Raw genomic sequence first — 21389 nt, 5'->3', positions numbered from 1 at the left:
TATACTCTGTGATAGAGTTTAATAATGATGTTTTATCTAAATCAGTCAGCGAAATTGCTGAAGGAGCAGTGTCTTTCATGATGACTACTGCATAAAGCAGCAACTAAATGGAGAATTGTGTTGGGTCTTGCTAGTGCCGATTATAGTGAAGGTCATCCCTAATTTCAGGGAAAGCTTCATCGGCCGGGTGTTGCTGTACACTGGTAGAGCGTAAACACACAACAAAACCTGTGAGAAAAAGAGGTCCTTAATCATCTGAATGGAACCATGCGACCATGCACGCCCAGCCTATCGATAATATTCTTTGCTAAATAAACGACTAACAAGGCTGTAGTGGACTATCGGATTCCTCGAAAGAAAAGTAAGGGTAACCAAAAATTCAGTAACTCCTGAAGGAGCGTCGCGAGCGACCGAACGAATGTATCTGTAGTTGCAATATCTGTATACCGACTGCATGCGCAAAGCCGTGGGCAATTGATTCAGTGACAGTCGGCCTCAAGGAACGACCCTGGACGACAGCTGCCGTCGAAAAACAGGAACAACAACAACAACTCAAGTTGTCGATTCTAAAACATCAGGCTTTTCGTTCGACCCTATATTAACTTATTTTTTAATTAATAAAATTAATTAAATTGTTGCAGACGGTTGGTCTCTTCCGGCACAAAATGAAGTATATCCAGCTTTACATTTCATCCACTCCATACGTCTCTAAGTTTAGCAGGCAAAGACGTTATCGCACGGGGTTTGAATCTTTTATTTTACCGGAATTATTCCCTACGGTGGATTTAAGCTATGTCGCTACGGCTGTTGCCAGAATTTGCAGGTATCTTAGCGTTAAAACCTGGAGATGCTGCTATCTGACTGGTATTTAGCCATCATCGGGCAAACTTCAACTCAATATAATACGAACGAAACCAAAAATTCTTAAACTTTTTTTAAACCAAAAATTCTTAAACGATTTTTTATTTTACGACAACACAGTGCCTTCCTGGCTAGTTTACTGGTGTTTACTGCTGCATCAGCCCGTCACGTCTCAAATATATTTCGTATGATGAACCTTCTGGGCCGTTTGTGTGTTCTTTCACGCCTTACATAACATGGTGATTAGTCATGGGTTTGGATTCTTTACTCCATCTTGGGTCATTAACGATTTTACAGTATTTTTGTTTTTTCGCCAACCTGCCACGATCAATTGTCTCGATTTTCTCTAGATATGCGTCACGCTCAAAAAACGTAAAATTAACTCAAAGGGCACACTTCGTCTTGCATGAACTGTTAACAAACAGATGACATTGTACTAGCGCTATAGTTGTTGCAGCTTTTGTTTCTTAATGTTGTGTAATTATGCCTAATACCATAAAGCATCGATAGTCCCCACGCAGTTTTCTTGCTAAAACTGGTATGTCTCTAGCTATGAAAACCCGTTCGCGGTTACGCGAATCATCTGGAAACAGGGGAAATAGCTGGAAAATGAATCGGTTTCTAGTTTTACTTTCGCCAGATACACGAAGATCGACAAATATCATCCAGCTTTTCATTAATTTCGTCACCGAACTAGCAACCAATGACAAAAAGACCGATTATTCGTGTTTTTTTTTTTTAGAATATGATGATTATATTGACGTTCTACATTGATAGAGGAATCTCATGGCCTAGTCAAGAAATGCTATCGTATACAGAATTTTGTTTGGAGCAAATTCTAACGAAAATAAATATATTAATGGCACTTTATTTTTGCATGTTCAACATGTATTACGATACTGAAGATGGATAATTACATCGACTATATTAGCATGTTATAACAGATACGTCTAATAGTAAAGATCATGCGCTAGTTAAAACACCGAAGACATTACGGAGCTACCATTGATTATTCATTCCGAACACACAGTTGTCCACTGACACCACCCTGGTCATCCGGCTTAAACTGGAACTTTAAAATGAAATTATTCATGCCGCTAAGCCAAATGTCGCTTTGAGATGAATTGTTCCTGAATCGTTACCTTCTGCGAATATCTTCTGCCGTTCAAACAAGAACGTTCTACTTCTATAACATGAAAATACTGTCTTTTTTTCCGATGACTGCTAAAATATGCATAATATGCTCTTTTTTCTGAGATAGCTGGATTTTTAAAGATCAATATAGCGTCTGACTCATGGATTCCTTTGTCTGGAAGTTCAGAGTTTAGAACTCGAATAACGTAAACATATATATGTGAAGGACAAATTACATAGAAGGAGATCAGCAATTTACCGCGGATATAAGCATCATCTCAGTTAACTAATAATTTGCCATCGGCTGAAGTGGGCTAGGCGCTTCCTGTATTCATTCAAATCGACATCATTCAAAATACCGCGAGGAGTGCCTTCAGTAGATAGAGCATGCATTGATCTTCGAGTTTGCTTACACACACAGAATTGAGATCAGTGAATGATTGTCATATCATTAGGACGTACATGATTGCACTCAAATACACTTCGGGCTTATTCTAATTACCAACTGCTCAAATATCGCCGAAAAATAATATAGAAGTTAGTTTTAAAGCCTCACTTTAGTCAGGCCCATATTTGTTGAAACGTGTCGTTTTTAATACAATGCTATCAAAGAAATATGCCTTTGTCGTGCTAATATCTGGAAGGGGAAATGGGTACCGCCTTCGTGGCTATTTGAATAGCGCGGTCCTTTCCCCACCCAGACAAAGATCAACCGGCTTCATGTGTCCTGTGTTATCGTGGAAGTCACGCATAAATACCAAGAAGAAATGAACATGAGTGCAATTCACGGCCGACCAACCAATTTTTTTCATCGATTCATATGATATTTTCTGGGCAGGAAATAACTCTGCATAGGTGCTACCCAGTTTTTAGTGGCCTTCTGTCACGAATCACAAACGAACTTCTTTGCTGAATCAGACCTTTGCATACGGTCTGTTCAGATATTTTGATAAAGATGGTGTGTTGGTAGAGTACAGATGAGTGTTTCTGTTTCGTTCGGGACCAGTGAAGACGTTTATTACTGGTACTTTAGAATCTGTCTTGGCCGCATAGCATTGAGAACATAAGAGAGGTGAGCGATGTTGCGGACATTGAGCGATCCGTTCTGTCGAAGAGGCAGTTCACGTATACTGCAAGCCAGCATCACGAATCCGCAGATCGTCCCCGGTTTCATTCGAGACTATAACAATTACAAAACAAGTGGAGAAATGGCAAAATTGAAGCCGCCGAGCCCTGCCACTTTGTTTTACAATGAGCCTAAATGGCCAAAGGTTTGTTGTCAAGCCAGTCTTACAGATAAGTAAAACGATAAAGCTAACTTTCACGGAATTGACTTAACGGTTTGTGTTAGATTCAATTTTCTCTTAATATCTGCCTGTGCAGATCAGACATAACTGTAGTATCAAACAAACTGCTGTAGACTTCCTAATAATTATTGCTGATTCACATACTGCCGAGGTTTCTACAGCTGAATTTTAAGATATCGACTTTGATAAATACGTGCCAGACGATGCTCACCTATATTAATTCTAGACTAGATTAGAAGATCTCATAGCGATGATCTTATATTACTATAACTCATGTAAAAAAGCAGAGGAAAGTAAACGTGTTTCAACAGTATGTTTGTATGTATGTACATAGCTTTAAAATGATCCATTGTCGCGTTTCTCATGCTCGTATCGAGCTCTTGATCTCGGAAACTTCTTGTTTTACCTAATATATCCATATGAGTGGAGTCGTAGCTCATTGGTTTATGTTGATAATTTACCAATAATAATAACGCCCACCATGTAGATCTGAACTGCAGCAATTATCGCATTTGAGTAAAATTACTATTTTCCAGTAATTAAGGAAAAAAATTTAGACTCGAAGCTCTATAAAGCCTTCGTTGGTTCAAATTTCTATCCAGAGCTATCTAAATACATGTGAAATATGTATATGGAAAGTGAGATATTTTATAATTGGGGACCGTAAATCTCATCCATTAAAAAAAGTTATATTTACATTTTGTATAAAAAAGTATTAATTTATAAGCTCTCATTTTTGATCGGCTGGCAGATGAGTTTATATGCATTAAAATAAAGCGAAATTGCCATATGTACGTCAATAACAGGGGACGTACGTGTGAACGAGAAAACATTAGAAACCTAATCTAACCTAACAGCTAACAGCTAACCTAACCTAACCTAACAGCTAACCTAATAATCAATTCCCTCACAAAATGTTTAGCCATCTTTTTCCTGACATATTCACATCATTTAAATACAGAACAGTTTCAACGTTTGTATATAATTTAAAATAATATTGTATACTATATGAATGTGATGAATGAATAAGTAGAGAAAAAATACATAATAAGCTTTGAAATTAAGCTGAAAATCTATCCCGTGTAGGTACTGGATATGACCCCAGATGCTAAGGAACGCCGCGAGCGGCAAAAGTTCTACGACGAAATCCAGAGTTACCCGACGGCCAACCATAAACTGTACATGATTAACACTGAACGAGGAAGACGGTTCGTTGATATCTTTCTGCCAATTGACGCTAAACATACATGTTACAAATATAATTTCTCCTTTATTTTACAGATTTTACAGATTGACATTGAACGATTTAGTATGTCTTATGAGCCTAAGGATCAGCACTAAATGGTTAAATAACTATTCCTAAGCTAAACTTGCAAAATTACGTATTTTCAGATCAGTATTTTATAATCCGCCTCAACCGGGCTACAATGCACTGGAAAGCTATCAATACGCGACGCGAACAGCGTATAAATCAGAACCAGAAACAGAAGAACTACCCGAGGTAAAATTTTGTTTTCATACTTCATAACTGCCATGCATTAAGAAACTTTAAAATGCCCCTCAGAGAATAGATAGTATATCAATTCTCTGAGGGGCATTCTAACTCCAATACTAAAGATTATACTGATTCTATATTTAAAGGTTTCGTGCAAAAGGGCTTGATTCAGTTTCAGTGTACACTGCTACAGGAAACTAGAAAGGTGACATTTTTTTAATGTAGACTAAAAATGCAGTTTAAACCTACTATTAGGTTTCTTCTAAAACAAACAAGTTATTTTTTTTTAATTTGTTTCATATAAAAAGTAATTTTCTTAAATATTTTAACTTAGGAATACCTATTTTTCCTCGTGAAAAATATATAAAAAGAGAAAGAGGGTGCATCGCATACCTTATTGCTACGTATACTAATCGATTTTGTGTCACATAAAATGTGAAGCTTACATATCTCATATAAGGCCAACCTATATGAATATATAAGCCCTGTGCTTGCGCTTCTCTACGTATTTTTTTTTCTGCTGCTCAGGTAAGCAGCGATATTCTCTCTGCCGTTGAAGAAATCATTGTAGCGCAGAGTTCAGCCTTCGATTCTCGATCGAAAATGAATGACATTCTTGAGCCAGCCCCTATCCCAATAACTTCGACGAACTTTCCTGGTACGTATCGTAAATCAGACCTTCTTGACTGGAACACTATAAGATGGTGAAGTTATTGTTTCTGAGTCTTCTAATGGTTGGTAATGCCAGTCTGGCTACAAAATGTTATGTATGCCTATATATCCGCTCAAATACAGCCCTATATTTCCATTTCTGAGTTTCTGTATGTACCGTTCGGTCCCGTTGTTTGATATTTACAAAAGCTATTGTAAACAAGGACTTCAAAATTGGAAGCAAAATTACTTATTATAAGGTTAATCGGCGACATTGAAACGTTGCGTGGCTTCGAGGACGAGTGCGCGCACCTCGCGACTTTCGTAGTAGTAGTCAAATCCAGAGAGGCTCCAGAGTCGGAAGTTGTAAAACGCTGCGAGCATGAGGATTGCTCAAAGAAAGTGCGAAATAAATTAATCGGTCAAGACGTCGCTTTGTTAAATTCTAATGTACATCATTGACATTATCGTTACTGACCATTTTAGGTTCCTTTGAGGGTTATTCGTTTGAACCTTCTGCAGAAGTTTTTCATGAGCGGACACGAGCTCAGCATGTGATGATTGCGATTATCAACGCGCTTAGGTAAGCATGTACTACACTGTTCTCCATTGTGTCGCAGATCAGAGATCACACTAATTTTAGCATTGTTTTTTCTCTTTATTCATCGCACTTTTTTTTTCTTATTTTTGTTAAATCACTTATAGGTGCTTACTTGCGCTGTCGGACAATTTCACATTGGAGCAAGCTCGACTCGAGGCTTTTTGGGAACATCATCGCTATCGTACGAATAAAAAGGATATCGACCACTTTTCGCCCATGCTCCAATACGCCGGTCAAGCAGATCTCCTCGTAAGAGCAACTTATTACTTTTATTATTATTTTTTACATTTTGTTCAGAAGGAATTCAGGAAAAGTGCGTGGTGTACTTTGTTTAAGAATTACGGTGTTCTTAATAGGTAGGCTGGACGACACTTTGTGATTATACATTTCATTTCATTATACATGGCCAATGATTTTGTCTTTGCAGATTTCGACGCCAATCCCTCTAAAGCCACTTGTAGCAGCTGACTCGGAAGAAGTGTATTCTTTAGACTTTCCTCAGTATGATTATTATCCCGAAGTCCAGGGCTGGCAGGAAAAGGAACGACACTTGGTTAGCACGGTTGGTTACTGGCCGGAGTGTAGGAACTTCCCGCTGGTGATAGCTGATGACATGAACAAGGTTTGTAAGATATTTGACATTCCACTTAATAGCCTTATAACTGAAGAAAACGCGACCATTACTAGAAATTAACCAAGAGTGCGAGCAATAAAATCATGTAGGCTTCTCATGAATAAAAAAAATTCTTAGAATGCTATCAACTATAGTTCTCCGTAAATTGGAGAGAGAACGGCAAATCTTTTTCCAGAATTTTCATGATCTGTCGGAGGCCAAGCCTAGTGATAGTGTTAGACACAAACCTTTTAAACGTAAACATAAAATATTTATTATAATCCTTATTAATAATTTGTTAGATTTCTATATACTAGACATCGTTCCTCGAAGTTGGGTGTTCAAAAGTAAAGCACAGTAACGTGAAAATCGGTTCATTACTGTTGACGACTGGAAGAACCGTTTTCTTCTGGGTATCTACAAATCGAAACTATAAGTCACACCCTAATTGTTAAACGTTTATGATATTTACTACAGGTACTTACGACTACTGGGGACCCATCCCTGTCAACTGAGTCGTTTCAGTCGTCAGAACGACGCAATCGTTTGTTGGCTGCACACGGTCTTTTGTCAAATTTCGCCTGCGCAGTTGCGACAGCTTATACTCATGGTTTCACACTATATCATGAAGTATGTTTGAGCTACGGTTAATAATGTGTTTTACAAGGCTGTACAAAAAGTACTGTAAAAATTATTCAACACGATCGCTATTAATCGATGAGTAATCTAGAATAATTATTCTGATAAGAAGAATAGAATAAACTATCTTAGTCTGATAATGAATTAGCTTCTTCGAGATTGAACGGAAGCCTAGCCGATAACTCGGTTCTGTTTCGTTCTTCAGATAACGTACCCGATTGTCTCACAATGCATCATATCCGATGGCCAGCAATGGCATTTTTCACGGCTACAACTGAATACGTTGGCCTTTGGTGCAGATTTCAATCAAGATCGCCAAAACCTTGCGTGGAGCTCTAACGAGATGAAACTTTATGATACTGTAGAAGATGGAAAAGTTAAAGGTTCGAAAACTTTAGTGACTTTAAACAAATTATTAACTATACATTATTTAGAGGGAGAACGATGATGTATACAAGTCAAAAATGCGTTCAGGATATTTGGCACGTTAGAGTTTTAATAGTGTTTTTTGGTCACAAAATTTGCCTGTTTCGAACAGAATAATTAGGCACTTTTTTGTTTTGTAAATATATATTTAAATCGCAAGATGTATTATGGAAAAATTGTCAGAAATGGTCAATAAGTAGTCAGCTTAGACAGCTGCTGGCATCTTAAGCAGACGTCTTTTTTAGGATAGCACTTGATTGATCTCTTCTTTTAAACTGCACAGTAGTATCTAAGTATGTAACTGCCATATTGTACGGAACGTCACCATCGTTAACGTCAGACTTCGGTTCGTTCGTTAAAAAGTGCCAAATATTTTTGCGTTTTTTGTTAGATAGCTCGCCTGCGTTTTCGAATAGAACAGCATATATTGATAATAATAATAACCTTATTACTATTATCATAACTATAACAATAATGGTAGTTACCACCTCTGCATCTACGTCTCATGTTGTAGGCGAAAATAAAGAGCTATATTACTTCCTTATAATCTGTAGGTTTAAATCAGAACGTGATCGCGAAAATTATTGCCACATTAACGGCAACTCGGGAGCCCATTGAAAATCCATCTCCCTATGTGGATCTTGACGCCGAAAAGGAATTCCTTGACAGAGGGACCCGCTGCTGGAGGCACATGGCCTCCCGAAGGTAAGCCTAAAAAGCCAAGAGTAAAGATTTCGTCTTTGCGGATGTGTGCCAATGGAAGATAAATTTAGGGTGTCTAAATTGATTGCGTTGCTAGTTGTATATCGCGTGACAGATTATGACAACCTCTAATAGTGACATATAAAATTTGACTGCTTTTTCAAATCGAACCTTTATAACAGATTCAACTTGGGCGAATACCTAGAGAAAGAAATTCCGATGTGGGCAAAGATCTACAAGATGCATCCCGACGCCCTGCCGTCACCTCATCTCAAATGGGAGCGTCAGAAATATTTGCACATGCGCCAGGTAATCTTAGGATAAAGTCTTGATTTCCTAAATGAGATTGATCCATGACGGAGCGAAAAAAAGTAGTTGGAGAACTGTTTATCTTTATTATCATTATACGGGTTGCTTTAATGATGCTACGTGTGGTTCGCCCAAAACATTAGCTGGAATTGTCTATTAAAATCATACTACAGAACAGCGTAATCGTTATGTGCAGATTCCAGTAGTATACCATAAGCGCAACGCTGGATACTTCGGACGAATGCATAGCCTTTTTTACTAGCAGATATGCTTGTTACTTTTTTTACATGCCCGCATTTCACAAGTAAACTATATTCCAGCGTTTCTTCCATGTGTCATTTCTTTTCAAGAAATATCGATAGCCATTATATAAATATGTGATTGCGCAGCGCCTTCAATTTGTACATTCTTATAGTATATACTCTAATCTATTTTAGGTTAGGATATACAACCGCTGTTTCTCTAATATTTACAGTTATCATGCTCCTCTAGGTGAACATTTCTAGTTAATTTTATTAGCTCTCCACATTACTAGTCGTATTTCTATTTCAAAGTTAAATTATTATACACTTTGAACGAAATAACAATGCATTCTAGCTTTATCAATCCTATGTAAAATTCTGTCTTGTGTAATTGTAGTACAACAAGAAGATTCTTGATATGGAAATGAAGGTCCTCTCAGATGCTCGCAAACAGAAGAGACGGGAACGTCTTCTGTATGGCCTTCATCTCAAGTCTGCCTAAGGTTATCGTTTATGTAACATTAGCTCACGTCTACAACGAGAAAACAATGTATTTTTGAGGGCCATAGGAATGTGATCGCGGCGATGTTTCTACGCGTACTAAGTCTGAAGACATGACTGTTTTTGCTATCAATCAGGTACTTCGTTAATGATTGCGGCTACACCCAACTATGTGATACAGGAATGTTGTGTGACAAGGAAGTGGTGGTGATACATAATAGAAAAAAACATTAAATACATACCTTGAAGAGGCTTATGGTACAACGAGTTGATTACTAATTAGAAAATCGATTCTAACTATCTGTCAGTTTACGCAATCTTTATCTACGCAATTATCAAAAAGTGCAAACCTCCCTCCGCCTTAATTGATGTTAACAACCATTTTTGTCGCAGCGCTTTCCAATAGAGGATTTCGATCTTCTCTTTGGGTATAGTGGTATAAATCTGAAAAAACTTGCTGGTTAATTTGGTCGAATCTCTGTATACTGTCAGACTCAATAATGAGCTGAGAAAAATTGTTATCAAACTGTGCCATGTTCTACCATTGCAAAGCATCTAGATGAAGGTGTTGGTTGCGTAAATAGAGCAATAAAGGATGATGATTTTTAACGTTCGTGCTATTTCATAGAAATTTGTGTACTAGGATGTGTTGTCTTATCTTAGTGAAAGCAGCATTTAAAATTTTAATAAAGCTTAAACGATTGCGAAGCTTAAGCGAATAAAAAGGCATCCTGTGAATAAATTACCTTTATTATGCATTTTCTGTAATCTAAGCCTTATCCGCATTGTGACCAGAAAAATAAGAACAGGCAAAAGCAATCACACATAAATTAAATTTCATGTTTGCATTTATTTTTTTTTTCTTAGTTTTTGAATGTCTTCATAAACATCTTCCCACAGTGTAAGGTATAGAATGTCAGCACATGTATGTGTAGTCCGCATTTGAACGAGTTTTCAAGAACTCGTTACATGTCTTCTGTAGAATCGTGTTTTATTTTTGACGTTATCATAGCCAGTAAATTGTAGTATACGCTATACCTACGAAATAAATAAAATATCGATTTATAGTGTTCATTAGTTCAAAACCACTTGATGACAAAAAATAAAGGGTGACAGACACAGAGGCAGCTTGACCCAGTTATCACATTTGCTAGCTAATTTCGATATATGCACATACAGGGTAATACTAGAGAACGTGTTCTTGTTTATCGCAAAAACGGTGAAATAGTTTTAACATTTGGTAGAAATGCATTTTCTAAGTGCTTCTGCATATGAAGCCTTAAACTTCTAGTTTCCACATCAATTGATACTTCAACTTCGTTCAATTGTTGTCCGAATTAAGCTAAAACAGGTTATCAAAACTATCCTTCGATGTGTATAGTTTTTGCGCATTTAGATTACAACATGTGTTCGCTGTATAATTTCAATTACAAGGGCATTCGATGTGTTTTTTTTATTCATAGATCTAAGTAATGCAGTAATGCATATCAAATTGATTAATTGTTCTACATATTTTTTCTTTCTGGTTATAAGTCGCAGCCGTAACGACAACGCTTTAAGGAGTTCCGGTGATTTTAGAAAAATCCGAAAATCTTTGATATTATTTTAGATCCTAAAGTTTTTCATGAATTCATGAAAATTAATATAAATTGTCCTTAATGACGTAAATAATAACTGAAAGCAAAGTGCTGAGAAATATCCTTGTTTCCACAAAGTTAAATGGGATGAATAGAGCTTGGGTTTATCTTGGAACACACAATTACGAATCGCATAAAAAATAATTATTCAATATTGCCAAAGCGAAAGCTAAAAATGAATACACATTGAGACAGACTGTTGGTCAAGCATCACAAAGAAGAAAAATAGAAAACCTCAGATAAAGCACTCTTAATTCAGACATAAGGAATTTTCAGAAGAAATGGTGTTTCGGACTTCCTTTTCAAGGGAAAACCAGAGTAGGTGCCAAGGCTTTGAAAACAATAGGATTTAGGTTACATCCGACCCAGCGGACCTTGAATGTGCCGAAAGATTACTTTTATACATTTTTTTCAATACAGCTCGTCATATTTTATATAAATAGGGCAAAAACCAAACCAAATGACTAACCATGTTGCATTCATAGCACATCGGCAGTGTTCGATGCGTGGCAGTTGCGGATTGCCGATCTAAAAAATAGAATATGTTGTAGAGATCTTCTTTTTCTTCATTATTACTTCTTTTCATCCAGGTGACAGCTATAGTAGATCAATGAGACACTGGCATTTGGTATTATATATTTCATACATGTGTTCACTTTGACCCATTCTTTAGTTTTTACTAACCGGTTGTCAATGACATTTGTGTTTAACCACCATTTATTACTTTACACTTGTATCTGTTCCTAAGGATATATTCTAGCACTAACAGTGATAGGGCTCGTTAGTTTTTCTGTAGCCGTTATCACTAGTAACGCCAAACCAGACTCGACTATTCACTTTTATTCCCACATATATTGGAATAAGCCAACGTGTCACAAAGAGTCCTAGTTCTGTATGGGCATTGTAGCAGTATACAGTACTTCAATATGCCAAAAAATATGCCGGAATCCAATAAAGCTACTAAGAATAAAGGTGGGAGTAAGTCTTTTTAAACAACTATGTTGACACAATAGATTTGGGTTCAAGCCAAACGCTCAGGATACCCAACGGGTCTAAGCTGGTGGTTTTCCACACTTCGTTTGGCATTCCCTTTCTGTGTAAACGGTCGCAATTAGTGTAGCTTTTGTGTTGTTGTTGTCACCCGAAACTCTTAGAGACAATTAATCCACTGTTAATTGATAACGTTATTGATCCAAGGCAGAAAGGAGGACACCCTTGCATAAACGCCCGGTGTCTTCGGGCGAGCACAGCCATAGCCAGTTGAGACAACGCCAACAACGACGTATCGTCCATCTTCTACTGCCATCAGCGGACCGCCAGAGTCCCCCTACACCAGTAAAGCAAAAAAAAATTTGTAGATTTATAAATGGCGAAAACGTGTAGGACCATTCATTCCGGATACACTAACCTCATTCAAGGTTTATCACACTGAAAAACTCATTAATGTAGTAGCTGGGGACATGTTAGGGAATCCAAACACTCGAATTTTTCGCAAATCGCAATACTTGAGTCTGTTGTATGCTATTAATTAGTATATGCTGTTCGAAGATCTCGCTGTTCGGTTCAATAGAACTTAGTAAATCCTGGAGTCCAAATTTACCGACCGGGCGAAGCATGCGTTAAACATGTAAACAGGAGAACACATGTAATGCAATCCTAATTTTCTATAGAAAATCATGTCCTCAGTTAATTCTTAATTCTACCTGATTGGACCAATTAACAAACAAAACTACCAAATATGCCATTTACGAAAAATCTGTTTATGGGGACTAAAGTATCGTAAGACTATCGTAAGCATTGCGGGTGGAGGTGCCATCGGACCGTTTTCCTGGTTGAGTATTAACAGTCATCATTACATGGGCATGTTAAAAGATGCCTTGTAGATGAATCTGGGCGTGTCTTCTTGCATAATATTAAGTTCGAAAAAGACGGCGCCGCATGCCGTCATATAATCAAAACGGTGAAGCTACGAAGCAACTGGGTCGATACCCAGTTTCGCTTTTTTTATGGCTGCTTTGTATGTTTTGTTTATGCGACTTAAGATAGCTGGACCTTTTATCCAGTCTTTTAAAAACGGAAGACATTAGCACTAAGCCTTCTACAATCGGAAAGTCAAACAAATGCATTTGACACGAAATATTAGTACTTACGCTAATGTATGTAAACCTATTAGAAGCATTGTGTTTTGCTGACGAGTTTGTAAAGAAACCTCTAAGTGGTCTCAAATACATAAAATATAAAATATATAAAAAAATATAAAATAAAAAGACATGCATTTCCGATAATACTAGGATCTTGATGCTGCAATTAGTTGACAAATTAGTGTTATATGGTCTGAACTGTATATGAAATCAGCCCCGTATTTAGTTGATGCTTCAAAACAAATAAAGGTTGTGTTAGAGTATGATAACACTCTAGGGTTAATCAATTACAGAAAGACTATTGTGTACTGTATAGCTGCAATAATCTTTACAAGCAATGACTACCTGACAGGCGTCTCTTCCACCTTTGCTAACGCCTGCACAGAGATGGTTGTCGAGTAGACGCATTCGAAGCGATGCCAGCCAATCATTGCACTGTGCGTTATCAAATACTATTAATGAAGTTTTCCGAGGAGTCTCTGTGATAGAAAAACAAACGACATAACGTACGCATAAAAAATTAGCTTAATATGTGCGTAGTGACCCATTAACCACTGCGCTCCAATAGATGTTAGGTACAGCTGAAACAAACATGGCTCACCTGGAAGTTTCCCAGCTTCGGCAAGTTTGCCCCACCCAATAACTGTTACGTTGATACCGGCCGTGGAAGCTAGACGAAGGGTTGGGAGACACGCTGGCAGAGAGTATGGGGAGAATTCAATATCCTTGGCCAGTTTAATCTTCAAATTCAATCAACATCATGTTAGCCGATGGACATTGTCAAAGACACCGAATTCTCAGTATCTTAGTTTATCGTTACGAACACGTCGGAACTAATCTTGGAAAGATATCTACAGTGTGTGCCTAAACTTCATTCGATTTCTGCCATCAGACCCGTTACAGATAAGGAAGCAAATATGTCACAACCAGTTGCGCATAGAAACACGCGTATATTATCTATTTTTCATATTATTCAGTGAAAGGCCAAGGCTTATACGCACAAGGGCAATGTCGTTGTCATATTTTCGATCCTTCCTGTATTGTGGATGCACGACTAACTTTTCGATTGCCATGGTAAGCGCCTGCTGGGGTCGCATTTCCTTGCGGCGTAAGTTAAAATCGGCCACGCGTACGACGAAGTTCGACTTGCTAATTGATATGCAAACCGTAATTCATTTCTGCATTAATTTTAAATCGACTTAATGTTACTAAGATTATTATTGTAGCGTTCACAAATCCAAAATGCATCTTTTACGTTTAGTTATTTTGCTTACCACCTTCTCGACGAAGCGTGTATTTATTCAGTGCTTTAATGGAAGGATAATATTTCCAATACGCTGACTTGCACAGTGTCGTATGGTACAGTAAGTTTTATTCATAATTTGGCAATGGTTTCTCAAAAGTCTTTTTGAAATGCAGGGTATCTAGCAATGGTAATTTAAATCGGCCAAGTCGATAGATCCGAGTAGATTTTTATTTGTGATCCATCAAAATTTATGTTGTTTTTCCATAACAAACCACACCGTAGTATTGCGTAGGAAACAATCTGCCTCGCATCATAAAACAAGTTCTAACTAATACATGATCAATATATGGTGTAGATTCATCAGGTAAGGCTGAAAGAATATCGTGAAAAAATGGAAAACCTTCAAACTGAATATGTAATGAAGAAGAGCAGTAATTATAAGTGTGGAGTAGATAGAACTTTGATAACCTTTTAGTGAATCCTACCTTTGTTTGGGACGCAGGATCTACTAACAACAGGGGCGATTATGCAGTAAACAATTCTGATTTTTTTCTAGCAAATATTCAATCCTTGAGAAGTACAAAACCAAAAATTATTGACCACGGGGCCTATACATAAAACATGTTGACAAGGCGTATTCAGAGAAATGATTCCAGCAGACTGATGAGTAGAACACAAATAATGAAATACGAATGTGTCATTCCTGTTTTGTTGTACATAGTTTTTGGCTTTCGTTTGAAACTAGAGAGAATGCTGGCCTTGACACTAGCAGCTTTTTATTGTCTTGGTTCTCGTTATACTCGTTCAAATTAGACCAGTAAATATGGTTCAAATGCCTTGCCTGTATCCATGGAAACAATGTGCAGCCGTAAGGATCCACCGATCATTGAGTATAGTGCCTCCGCACTTGTTCTCCCCTAAGGCTGGCAATAGTTGGATTGATACAAGCCAAGGAAATTCACCGTCGTAGACGTCCTGTCGAGCAAACAGCCATAGACACAGTTAAATCAGCTATATTTGAGTTAGCGTTTATTTTCTATTGACGTAAACCTAAGTTCTAGTATTTCAGAGGAAGTATCTGCTTGAAATTTCGATTTTATGTTAAATCCAAAAGACCACCGTACTTTGTTTCTCCAGGCATAAATGTTAACTCTGATATGTTTCCTATATAATACACTTTTTTTCATACTAGATATTAATACATCAAATTTGGGTTGCCGAAGCATTTTATAAACAATGAAAGCCGTTGCAAATTTGCTGGCATTATGCCGTTTTCTGAGGTTTAACTTTACAAATTCATATTTTAATTCATCTTTGAGGGCTCAATCGGATAACTCACCTCACCACCCACGACCCTTTGACGTCTTGCTGTAGATCTACCACATGCGGAATACAGGAGCCTATCTGAAAGCAATACACTCCTGACATAAGTAAGCCACACACTTGATGCAATGTAAAATCATAGTAACAACGCGCATTACGAAGCAGCCATCAAAAGCAATACGAAAATACTTTTTTCTACTCCCTAATTATTGATATATCTTACAACAACGGCGCGCAAACATTTGACTAACATTATTCATAGGTAATACTTTATTATGCGTTTTATGATTGTAAAGTTGATCCGTTTTTATTTTCACAACGGTGTGGTTTACTGGAAAGGTGCAAAGTTGTGCATTGTTTAAAGAATACGCCGGATATAGAAGTTGCTTAGATATTGCAATTAATTAGTTTTATTATTTGAGTTCTCATGCATTATTAAACCATATCTCCTTTTTGTAAACTATTGAGACGACTTTCAATGTAATACATGAATATATATACATATATATTATTGACATGGTCAATATATATTCTAGAGAGATTATTTTTGATGAGAGATGAGTCGCATGGCACTAGCATTAATAATGCAAATAAAAACTCAGCTGTGAAATTACGAAAAAAATAATAAAACAGAATCCTCTCCGAGCTGTATTTATAGGAAAGTTTTTAAGATAAGTGGCAACGAAACAATAGCGACGAGCGTTAAAAAAGCCAGAAAACCTTTTAAACATTTACTTTAAAGGAAATCTTGAATAAACGTTATGCACTGATAATTAAGGAATAAATTTAAGCCCCTCACAACAGGTACAACATTATTACGCCCCTACTAGTGAGAGCTACTAATTTTGGCTAGTTGCAAGGATGGAGTGTTATTCTTGATTGCGTCGAGTCTGTTTTCCAAGATTCCACTGACATGCCAAGCGCTGGCGAGCCTTAGAGGGCCCAATACTTCATTTGCGAGGTTAGAAACGAAGACGCATTTGGACCGGTTTCCACTGGTGTACGTAGACGAGTAAACGTACACGAGTTCGCAGAGGATTTGGAGAAATCCTCCTTTTGCGTGTTTCTTTTCACTTATTTCGTGCAATGCCTTACCCCTTTTTAATATTGTCGAGCTCGACAACATTCAACCAACATTTCTTTTTCAGACATCGGACAAATTTAACATTCTATTCCGACATACAGCTGTACAAACAGTGGCGTGTGTTGCATATAGAATTCGTAGTAATTAACCAAAATATTTATGTTCATATAAAGTCACAGCATGTCTATGAACGTTTATTTCTTCTAGTTAACTCACAGCGAGTCTCTAAAATAACGAATATAACTTTATTTAACATATTGAAACGAGCTTTTTTCAATGTTCTTCATGTACTAAATTTAATCTTGATCTTCGGTACTAAGAAAAAACTTAACGTGTATGTTCAGTCTTACAATAATAAATTAACCTTCAAATAACGTGCGAGCCTACTCAGCCTAAAATAATACTTTAATAAAATTCGAGAAAATGAGTAAAGCGTAGCTGGATTAGTAATTTGAAAAACGCTTTTAGAAGAATTTTGTCGATTTCAACGCAATCTACGTTTAACAATATAAGTTTTTCTTTTTTATTTCACCTCGCCTTACGCACAGAGAACAACATACAAACGATACTTCAACTAATCACTAGAGCAGCCCATTAGAGAATTAGATTTCTGCTTGCAGTGTTCCATTTCTATTTCAAGGCGATACTTTTGAAAACAAAAAACTAACAATTAAATATCAGTAAGTTCACTCGGAAACGCTTTTATATTATGATAAATACAGTTGACAATACCCATTTGAAAAGTAACACATTAATACCCTTTCTGCCATTACTTGATCCAGCATAAACGCCATCGTTAAGTATTTTTCATTATCGAAACGTTCAGTCTACAAGAAATGATTAGTTCATTCAGTATCCTCTTTTCACTTGGTTAATGTAAAAAAGATATACAATTCAACGTTTAAGGATGACGCAACTTTGGCATGCCTAGCTTCTAGGCCGCGTATCTTCGAAGACAAACAATAGCTAGGTGAATTATTTATTATCAACTAGTTAAATAACTTAAAGTGAGGTAGTGCCATACGGTACTTTTGTAGTACAATCTGAGTTACGAAAGGGTTATTTTTTTTATATTTAGATAATATAACATTGAACCTTTTTTTTTTTATAGCTAGTGCAATATACTCCAAGGCTAAATTATAAAAACAGAAGTGGACTTGAATTGCCATCTTAATCAGGCGCCACAGTCGATTCCGCGAAAGTTTGAATGAAGAGAATTTTCGCCTGTGTATCTAGATACAATGTCTTAGAGAACTACAAAACTGGACGCTGTCTCCTCCCCGTTACCCATACAATAAATCAGGGATGTAACGTCGACGATCATTTTTACGCGTATAGGGATGTGCAGTACATTATTACAAAGTAGTAAATTCTCTACGTAAAGACATGACATTAGAAGGGGTCAAAAATAGCTTTTATATTTCATCAGCTTGATTTTCCTTTTGTTGCGTCAGCCAACCGCACAAAAACAGGCTAGTGGGAATTTCGTTACGATCTTTATGCCAATGTCAATGTCCGGCGCTAAACACGAAATAAAATTAATTATAAAATATCGCATTTAGTCATCTATAGCTCAACCATAGGCGTTTAGTTGTCGCCGAGCTTAGTCTCACCAAATTAGTGCATACATCGCCAAGAGAAACATTTAGGTTGTCAGTAGATGTTAAATTAATAAGCTATGTCGCGATGAATGGGGGCATCATAAAAAGAGACAAATTTGTCTGTGTTATGTACGTGCATATATCTACTTATTTTTATATCGTTCGAGTTTTTGATCGTGGTAAAGTGCCATCCATATCGTTAAGTCGATATGCTCATACTTTATCGTACGACCGGGATGGTTTGTGGCAAAGCGCTAATCTGTGCAGTATCCTCTTGGCAATGATTTCTATGGATCATTTGGCAGGATTAACTATAAGTTGGTTATAATTACGCATTATATGCACTAAATACGTTAAAGACATAATTAATTCCCACTAATCTAAGCAAAAGATAGCGATTGATTGATGAACAAAATCATCACCCTTATTGTCATATTCAAGCATAAATCCTACAGATAAACAATATCTTTTGATACAACATGTTCAATTTTGTTTCTAACAAAACAATATGATCGCTTGCCTAACTTTGACGGAAGCAGAACAATGCAATAAGAACAGTAACTTACCTTACTATAGAACAACGTCACGGTAGAAAAGTACGTTACTATTTACACGGTTCATTTGCATACGCATACTTAGAGATTAATTATTCAGCATGTCTAATGAGGCGATATGTATTTATAGAAAAAGTTTTAAAAGAATATATCGATATTGGAATTTGAAAGACCTTATTTTGAAATTATAAGTTCTAATGAAGACACAGTAAAGGGTGCCTTTCTCAGGCTTTCTACCGATTAGCTAAATGTATTCAGAATACGTCTCAAGTCAACTTAATATCATTTATGCTTATGGGAAACGTGACACAAATATTTTAAATTTAATACTCTATATTCCATACCCTTTGTCAATTACGATCACAAAAACTTCATTTTTTACGTAATAATAAAAAAAAGCTTTCAAAAACTATAACTGACCTTTTAACCTAGAAGAATGTTAAAATCTAGAAGCATTATTTTATGAAAATATGAAACACAATTCTTACCGCCTTTTAATTGCGTAGTGTTTCAGTTCACATTGGTTTTTTTGCTTGGCATCTTAACTAAAGGTGGAGCTCCACGCCTTCCGTTGGGGCTTTTAACAATTACCTCACAGATCACAGCCGCCGGTGCTTAAAACAAAGAATGAAGACCGTTTCCCTTCATGCGAAAAGGCGTATAGCCAAACCAGCAGATACAATTTCTGAGGACGAAGATACTTATATTACAAGCTTTCCTACTGAGTACTTAGCAGAACTCATCAATGATGTACAAAGAAAGGCTGTGTTAACATTGTGATTTTTACGTCTGGTACTGTCATTAAGTATATGAGTATATACAGGACGAACGATAGTTTCTTTGACATAAAAAGGTCGAAACTATGAGGAAAAGCCGGGTCATTTGTCTGGCCTGCAGTCATAACCGTACATAGATATTAAAGGAACGAAATATAATGAAAAGGATCGTAAGATGTAAGTTCAAAACGTACTTAAACGCAAATGATAAATCAAGGTGATTCACGCTGATTGTCATAATTTTTATAATGCATAACATATATGAAACCTTCATCTGTTAGTAAATGAATGTGTTAATCACGCGGCCCATATTTAACCATTATAATAGCACTAGCAACACCTCCTCATAATGTCTCTTTACACTTACAATCTATGATGATCTGAATATAGTAGGATTTTTCATTTTTAAATCGATGCATTTCCGAATCAATCACACTATATATCATTTATATCTATTTTCTCTCATCCATAAAATTCATTGTCGATAACTACAACGACACACAAGCAATCTAGAGAACGCTTGCAAGAAAACATGTTCTACTCATTTGATGATAACTGAATTTGATCCGTGGCCAAAATACATGCAAGAGTTATTACCTCCTTCGTGGTCTGCAGAAAGATCATTGGCGCTCTGTCGTTTTTGCGCTTCACTGCTTCCAACCAAGTATAGCAAACAAAAACCAAGCCAGAGGCACAGGTCTCGTGTTATAAAACACATCGTCACGTACTGAGTACTTCACTATGAATAACCACTAGACTGTACTCTCGTCTGAGCGAAAAAATCAAAGTGCTTTGTCGGTCTATTATCCGTCTTCGTGAAGGGTCTTCCTTAGGGGCGCACTCAAGATTAATTCTCACGAGAAATAAACATTTTGTGCTCAGTCTTAGCCTTACTTGAATATCGATGCAACCAGAAACTATACAGAACTTGCGGCATGAACAATGTACACCATGAGAACTTGTAGAGACACTTGAGAATTTTTGCGTCCAAAGTCACGCACTCAATGTACACCAACTACCTATGGCAATTTCATTAAATTGCATATATCCTCAATTGATATTAATATTGCTGTCGAGTGTGTCAAGCAGATATCACTAATAAAAAACACCGCATCGAGTATTATCCTTGTGTACGATGCGTTCCACTAGCTTGTTCCTCTATGAGTGCTCTATTCAAGCACGCACTGGTGTCCGGAACCGTCTTTCCCATATACCTCTTGCTAAGAGGACGATCTCGGAGTTTCGGTAACACACTGTAATTGCTTGTTCTTGCTATATACAAGGCCGTCTTTTGAACTTGATCTTGACTGGGCGTCGACTGACAATAGTGCTGTACAATTCGCTTTGTTGGTAGGCTGGTGTCCGTTCGTCCTTATATACTTCGGACAGTGCGCGACCACTCAGCATGGCCTAGGCTGGCACTAAGCACAGCCCGCTCAGGGTTGCAGTTGGCACCGCCGACCGCGATGCGGCGCCACTATCGACACGTCAGGGTTGCATCCTGTACCAGTGCGCAGTGGCAGAAGCCCCGCCACTGCGCAGTGGC

General features: G+C 37.2%; 2 protein-coding genes across 2 annotated transcripts; one reads left to right on the top strand and one right to left on the bottom strand.

Annotated features, from left to right (window-relative positions):
• The first annotated feature begins 2729 nt into the window (after window positions 1-2729).
• On the top strand, window positions 2730-10090 carry mRpS30 (mitochondrial ribosomal protein S30). The gene is made up of 12 exons (XM_022816468.2): window positions 2730-3266; window positions 4389-4510; window positions 4695-4803; window positions 5326-5455; window positions 5935-6031; window positions 6154-6298; window positions 6477-6671; window positions 7140-7292; window positions 7507-7684; window positions 8282-8432; window positions 8612-8738; window positions 9378-10090. The coding sequence occupies exons 1-12, from the start codon at window positions 3075-3077 to the stop codon at window positions 9480-9482; spliced, it is 1704 nt and encodes a 567-aa protein (XP_022672203.1). The 5' UTR covers window positions 2730-3074; the 3' UTR covers window positions 9483-10090.
• A 221-nt stretch (window positions 10091-10311) lies between these two features.
• LOC111254963 (venom protease-like) lies at window positions 10312-21351 on the bottom strand. Its single transcript, XM_022816475.2, has 7 exons — window positions 20441-21351; window positions 15845-15909; window positions 15347-15480; window positions 14261-14408; window positions 13861-13999; window positions 13605-13738; window positions 10312-12445 (listed from the first exon to the last, which is right to left on the bottom strand). The coding sequence occupies exons 1-7, from the start codon at window positions 20559-20561 to the stop codon at window positions 12290-12292; spliced, it is 897 nt and encodes a 298-aa protein (XP_022672210.1). The 5' UTR covers window positions 20562-21351; the 3' UTR covers window positions 10312-12289.
• Window positions 21352-21389: the final 38 nt, after the last annotated feature.

This window comes from Varroa destructor, unplaced genomic scaffold (assembly GCF_002443255.2).
Source record: "Varroa destructor unplaced genomic scaffold, Vdes_3.0 BEIS01000007.1, whole genome shotgun sequence".
NCBI classification, from domain to species: domain Eukaryota; kingdom Metazoa; phylum Arthropoda; class Arachnida; order Mesostigmata; family Varroidae; genus Varroa; species Varroa destructor.
This window is presented reverse-complemented; position numbering and strand designations above follow the sequence as displayed.